Below are 7,430 nucleotides of genomic sequence, written 5' to 3' on the forward strand. Positions count from 1 at the left end.
GAATAGAATTGCTCCCTGGTGCTGCTGCAACAATCGGTTCAGACACAATTGTGTGGATGGTGCGGAGCTGGGAGATGCTTGATTCTGTACCTATTGTTGGTCATACTCAATCACATGGCATCCACATTATTGCCTATTCCAAAGAGAGGTCATACAACAGAAGGTGGACATGATCAAGCAATATTATTAACGTCACATGTAATGGTTGCAGTAGTATATCAATGTAGAATTGTGCGGAATTCAAGTTGAATTCAGAAAATCATGTAGAAAAAGGGATATCATTGTTGATGTCAGATGGATTTAGCAGAAAGCATAGAATATATGCAAAGAGATTTAACTCTGCATATCAGACCAAATTATAGATAACATTTCAAAGGATGAGCAGGAGAATGAGATTCCCAGCACACGTAATTAACTGTGCTCATTCACAACCAGAACATTGACCAAGAAACTGTTTTTTGAACAGAAGGGATACTTGGTTTGAAATCAAGAAATATGTTTCAGGGTGTATCGTTTGACCATATTGATTTAAACTGTATGCTGACCAAATAATTCAAGAAGCTTGATTATGTGAAGGACACAATATCATGATTGGAAACCTTATTAACAGCCTGCAGTATGCACTGATACTATTTTGCTTGCTGAAAATGAAAAAAAATATCTCGAAGCACTTACTGAAAAAGAGCAAGAACTTGATATGAACTACCCCTCAACTAAATAAAACATAATTGCTCATGATTGGATCAACAAACAATTCATGATAAATAGAGAAAAGATTGAAGCCACCAAGTATTTTATTTTACGTAACCACAAGCAATAGCCCCTGGAAGCAACAGTGAATAAATCAAATGTTAAAGTGCTTTTGGAAAATGTGCGGCAAAACATCTACCTCTCTGAGAACAACAAGGGCACCTGGAGGGCTAAGGTGCGCCTTACTCACTGCATGATGTGGGTTGGTCACCTCAGATGCCTTCAGAAGAGACAATAAATAGAGAAGACCAAAAAGAATCGATGCCGTTGAATTATGGTGTTATTGTGGAATATTGACCGTAACACGAACTGTCTTGGAAAAGGTACAACCAGAATGATCCTTAGAAGTTAGGAGGATGACTCTCCAGTTTGCATACTTTGGACCTGTTTTCAGGAAAAATAGGTCCCTAGAGGGTTAGTGAAAAAGTGGAAGACAGATTGTGAGCTGTAAAAACAATATTTGTGAGTATGGTCAGGGAAAAGAAGTATCCGTTCTGTTGTTTATTGGGTCACTGGAAGTACCAATTGACTTGATAGCACTTACATGAAAGCAACAATGTAATACACTTGACAGTCAACTAATCAGCTTGTTCAGTTCTGTACAAACCCCATTGAGCCTATTTGACTCAGAGTGAGCCTGTACAGAATTCCAAGTCTGAATCCTTACATAGGCAAATAGTCTAATATTTCTCTATGGATTGCCTGGTGGGTTTAAACCACCGACCTTGTGGTTAGCATTCCAATGCTTACCCGACACCAGAGCTGCAGCCACGGAATAAAAATATCAGACTTAATGCATAAGCTTCCTTTCTATTCTTAAAGCTTCTCAGTGCACATTAAACAATATAATAATTTAAATGCTAGTTCAATGTTATGGTCATCTTGAAGGCAGTTTTACAAATGTAAAGCACCATTTCTGTGTCCAGAGACTGACTTGACATTTGCTTCGTAGGGTGAACCTGGAGAAGCAGGAGACCCAGGGCCTCCTGGAGAAGCCGGCTCAGGGGTAAGCAGTGCCATGTTATTAATAGAGAATGTGATTTGTTCCGGAAAAAAGAGACCATGATTTAACATGTAACTCGTAGTTGCAGAGCAGTTATTTCCATTTCCTTTCGAACCCATTAAGAATAATCACAAACATGGCATTTCTTAATAAGGTTACATACCCCAAGACATTTTGATTTATACACAAATCAAAAATAACTTACATTTACATAAGTGAGAGTATTAAAACTATAATTTTTCATTGTATAAAGTCTTTCAATTGACTAATTTTAAAAAAAAACTATCAACAAATATAACCCTGCTTCATCAAATAAACATTTAAAAAATATGTTAGAATTGTACCCTTCCAACATTGGTTGGTTGAAACCAGGGGGCCAGGGAGAGTTATTTAGACCCAAAGAGAGCAATGCTTGGGGGGAAATTGTCACGTTGGAAGTGTGACACAGGGAAGTGTTGGAGAGGGAATAAGAAGCTGGTGCAGGCAAATAGCAGGTAGTCACTAAGAAAGCTGCTGAGCATTTTAAGATGCAAAGGCTAGACCTCCAACAATGAAACACTCTATAGCTCAAGGTCAATATTGTTTTTGGGAAACTCTGCTCTAAAGTCTGGAAAATAAGCATATACCTTCCTGCCTTGTGTAGGGTCCCAAAGGAGAAAGAGGGGAGAAAGGAGAAGCAGGCCCACCTGGTGCTGCTGGACCTCCGGGTGCTAAGGGACCACCAGGTGACGATGGCCCTAAGGGCAATCCGGTAAGTGAGCTTGGTCCCCTTAAGGTGTCAGCTATAACCAACTCCTTTTGGAACTTCTTATGGAGAGCTTAGGCATCATGGCCCTCATGCCTGTGGTTGGTGAAGGTAAAACTTTAGAATGCTTATATATTCATAAATATTATCAGTTTGTTTAATTTCTATTTTTTCTGCCATGACAAAGAAATATTCCCATATGGCTTTGTCATGCCTTTTACCTCTAAAACTTGGTAATTCATAACTTCTAAATATTCATTTTTAATTCATTTTTCTTTACAAAAATATATTCCAGGGTCCAGTAGGCTTTCCTGGAGATCCTGGTCCACCTGGAGAACCTGGCCCTGCGGTAAGTAACATGGAACTATGAAGGAATGGGCGTGGGGGAGATATTCCCATTGTATTCACTGTTAACAATTACAGAAAATTCTTCACTTCTTTAAGTAGATTTACCCCCAAAATGAAAAAGAAAACAATAATCACAAGACCAAAAATCTGGGTACAATGAGGGTATTCAATCTAAATTCACTTTTATTTATTTTCAAGATTTTGCATGTGTGTTACACAAACACAGATTATCTAAATAGTAACATCATTGTTGTTCCAAAGTATAAGCTTTTTGTGGTATAAATTTCTAAGATGAAAATATTGGTTCAAATGATAGCATCTTTCTTTATGGTGGAAAAGCACACTGGTCATTTCATATACCTCCATTTAAAAAATCATGAGCATAATATGTTTAATAATTTGTTATTATAGCAATATACCAAAATATGTGGAGAAAATTAAAAGGACAACTTTCCTAAGAGTAAATAAATAAAAGTATGAAAATCCCATAGTTTCACTTGACTATCTTGTAGTAATTTATTCTAAGAAATCACAAAGGCAGATTACTTTAGTTCTTTTTTTCTCATCCATGTTAATTAGTAGTGAGAAATATTGGGGTTAATTTTCTGTGCCCGTTGCAGGGTCAAGACGGTGTAGGCGGTGACAAAGGTGAAGATGGAGACCCTGGTCAGCCAGTAAGTAAAGACACTCATTATTTTTATTCACTAATAGCCTCAAAGCATATTAAAGAAGTCATTGTAAATAGCAAGGATTTTCAAGCCACATATGTCCACAAAGAATTATAAGCAACATTTGTCTTTCAGTTGAGAAGTTTACATTGTTTCCTACTTGATGCGATTCAAAAAGCCTTCATAAAGAGATAAAGGGAAAATTTGCACTCATAGTATGCTAATGAGTGTTTCACATCTATCTGTATAAGTCATCTACTCTATACTATTAAATGAAAAAATATTACTTTTAAAACAAAATTGTTACTAAAAGAAAGATGCCAAGGTTTCAGCCTAGCACATACGAGTATGAAATACCTCCATTATTCATGTACATGGATTCAACATAACAAATATTGATTATTTAGAGGTATAAAGAGGGATGGCACAGCCTTGTGCGTGGCTACTTGTGATTATTTCTGGAGAAAGAGAGCAAAAGTACCGGCACATGAAATAGGAACCAGAGATAAGCTTCACCTATACCAACTTCATCTCTGAACCAGACCCACTACATACAGTCAAATAGATAGGAGCTAATTCTGTGCAGGTGTTGCATACTTTTGTGATTTGTGATAAAAATATTAAGTTTATATAAAAACTTAAAGTGACTTCACAAAATTATATGAGTTTAATAAGATCATTAGCTATATGATTCTATTCATTAGTATGACCGTTTTCCAGGAAATATAAACACAGAGATGCTGAGAAAGATGGTTGAGTTCAATGCAGCTATTTAGAAAGGATGTGGTTCATCAAATAGTACGAAACATTAACATTTATTTTTTCACCCCTTCTAGGGTCCTCCTGGTCCGTCTGGTGAGGCTGGCCCACCAGGTCCTCCGGGAAAACGAGTACGTTTCTTTAATATTTTTAAATTTCAAATGCATTGTTTGCCAATTCTAACATGGGGTTTCTTACTTCTCTTTGCTTATGTCATCTGCCTGTACAAATGTTATCACAGAATATTGTTATTATACTGCATATTGTTATGAAAGGATCTAATAGCACCACGAACAAAAACTCATGGTAGATTTATTGCTGGGGATGCCTTGGGTGGTACAAGCAGGTAAGTGCTGCACTACTCCTGGGAAGTTGAAAACCGGTGGCTATCAAGTGAAGACTCAGAAGAAAGGCCTAGTCATCTTTCCCCATGATTCACTTCCCTGTCGTCTGTTCTGGCAAATAGCAATCTGACATGGGGATTCTGGCGCTGTGAATCGTTATGGAAGCGCAGACTGGTAGATTTGAACCACAGACCTCGCAGTTAGCAGTTTGATGCTCATCAGAACCACTGCTGTGGGCAGAACTGACTTTACATTCATTGTTTTTGTTGTTGTTGTTTCCTTTATGTCTTGTTTGTTTATTTGTTTTTAACTGGAATTATCAAAAGTCCAGGGTTACAATACAACATTAAAAATAAACTACATTTAGTTATCATAGAATACGGTGAGGAGGCAGTACATAATTTAATGGATTTATATTGCCAAACTGATCTTACTCAGAAATAATACCACGATTTTGGAGGAGGAGTATAGTAACTATGAGTAGGAAGGTCTTATTCCACATACCAACTTCAATAGACTATGAGATATACTTTACTTTTATAATATTGTGCCATTGTTCTATTTACATTTTTAAAAAGAAAAAATGATATATACCTACTATCCTGCCTCTTCAAGCACTTAGAACAATTCAAAAATTTCTCCTGTGTTTCTTATAGTCTATTTTTATAACCTGTCCATGAACAAAATGTGTGGTAAGCTTCACAATGTTTCCTACACTTCAGTGATTCAAAGGCAGAAAGCAATTGGGACCACTGTTACTTGTCAGTGGTAGTTTAATTTAGTTTTTTCTCACTAAATATCCTCAGTTCAAACATACAATATCCATGGGATTTAATTTTCTTCTCTCAGCAATATAAAAAGAGTCAATATTTACAAGCAAATATTTCTCTCCAGAAATAATGTATTGTCTATATTTCCCTTGAAAACAATTGCCTTTCACTGTTCAAGTGTTTTTCTACCTTACCTCATATTAAATGTTTGCTTATGGTTTGCAACCCAAAAGAATGATCTTATTAGAAAAAAATTATCACAAACAAACCTTTGGCAGTTATTCTTAGAATGTAATCTCAAAAAAACTCTCACTGCCATCAAGTGGATTCCAACTGCAAGCGACACTTCATCATAACCACCTGTCTTTGCTACACATGCAATTTGTAGTTTATTGAGAGGGTGTCGTGTTTTTTTCTTGCACTAAAATAAAAAGAAGAAGAAAACAGCTGTCCCTGTGGATTTCAGAGACTGTAATTCTGTAGAAAGCCTCATTTGTTCTCCCCTGGAGCAGCTATGGGTTTAAACAGCCAACCTCGTGGGGAACAGCGCACCGCGTCACCAATATGCTCCCAGGGCTCCTGGGGTTGCAAACAGTAACCTGTATTTTTGAGAACTGTGTTGTTTTCTTCCCTGCAGTCTGAGGACCTGAGCGTGTCCAGATGAACTGATGTACCTCTTGTTATTTCAAAACATTTGAGAAGTGGCTACAATGTCTTGTTTGATAGTATAGACAAAATGCCACACTCTAAAAATATCTTTGATAATAGATTGAGTTTTTTCCAGAGAAAACATAAAATTCTGTTTTCGTTTTTTAACCAAACTTCAGATATTGAGATGCACGTGATATAATGATCACTCACAGTGACTCTAGAGGACCAAATATAACTGCCCCCGAATGTTCTGAGACTACCTCTTTATAGGAGTAGAAAGCCACTTCTCTCTCCCACAGAAGGGCGGGTGTTTTCGAACAGCTGGCCACACCGTTAGCAGCCCGAGCTTTCATTATATCTCAGTTGACTCTCTGGCAGTGACATACAATGCATTGCTGAGCAGAGTGACTGAGTCACACCAGCTGGCGTTTTATCTAGCCCTGTTGTTTATTTGTTGTATTACTTTGGGCAGCTACACGCAGTCCCTGCGTTACAATCATGCAATTTACTCACAACTTCTACTAGCCCTGAGAAATTATGTAAAATTTCTTACTTCTTTGAAACAATCGAGCCATTCCCTACTCCCCCAAACCTCTTCACCATAATCACCTTTACTTGCTACCCATGCAATTTTTAATTTATTGAGAGCGTTTCATGTTTTTTCTTGCTTTGAAATTTAAAAAACCAGCTCACTGCATTGAGTCGATTCCAACTCATAGCAATCCCATAGGAGCAGGCAGAACTGCCCCTTGTGTTTCTGAGACTGTAACACTTGAAAGGGGTATGAACTCCCATCTTTCTCCTGCGTTCCTGCACGAGAGCGAGAATAAATTGGAACTGCATACAGCTTCTCTGACCCACCTACACATTCTCAAAAATATAAGGAGGGACGGATCTCTTTCTTACCCTGATGACTGCCTGCCTCTACTTACTTAGCCTCTCTCTTTTCCGAAGGACTTACCTGACAGAGCTGTGCTGAAGATAAGCCATTTTATGTATCATATATATTCGTGTATAAGCCAATTTTTCCAGCACATATTTAATGCCATTTTTGTGGTAAAATTAGATGCCTCAGCTGGTATTTGAGTTGCCTTATACTCGAGTCTACACAGTAATATTAAAGGAATTACTGATTTCCCAGACTAGCTATAAATGTGTTAACTTCATAACTTCAGTCATGAGGTAGTTACTAAATATTTATTAGAACAATGATGATCATAATATTAATACAGATGTGATGCTTTTGATATAGATCAAGTTAAATTCTCTTCAAAGTATAATACCTCCTAAAGAATAGTTATACACATAATATTTTAAAAAATAATCTTAAAGATTTGAATATTTATATCTAACTATTTCAATATGTTCCATTTCTCCACTTGTTCTATTAAG

The 7,430-nt window shown here is 37.0% G+C and overlaps 1 protein-coding gene across 1 annotated transcript in view; it reads left to right on the forward strand.

The window, feature by feature from the left end:
- Nucleotides 1–7,430, forward strand: part of COL11A1 (collagen type XI alpha 1 chain) — a 227,649-nt gene that overhangs the window by 180,043 nt on the left and 40,176 nt on the right. The window contains exons 48-52 of the mRNA XM_004699558.2: nucleotides 1,703–1,756; nucleotides 2,397–2,504; nucleotides 2,794–2,847; nucleotides 3,467–3,520; nucleotides 4,351–4,404. Coding sequence (XP_004699615.1) covers nucleotides 1,703–1,756; nucleotides 2,397–2,504; nucleotides 2,794–2,847; nucleotides 3,467–3,520; nucleotides 4,351–4,404 — 324 coding nt within the window. The remainder of the gene's footprint in view (nucleotides 1–1,702; nucleotides 1,757–2,396; nucleotides 2,505–2,793; nucleotides 2,848–3,466; nucleotides 3,521–4,350; nucleotides 4,405–7,430) is intronic.

This window comes from Echinops telfairi, unplaced genomic scaffold, assembly GCF_000313985.2.
Source record: "Echinops telfairi isolate 266 unplaced genomic scaffold, ASM31398v2 ScPeMD7_443;HRSCAF=831, whole genome shotgun sequence".
Taxonomy (NCBI): Eukaryota; Metazoa; Chordata; class Mammalia; order Afrosoricida; family Tenrecidae; genus Echinops; species Echinops telfairi.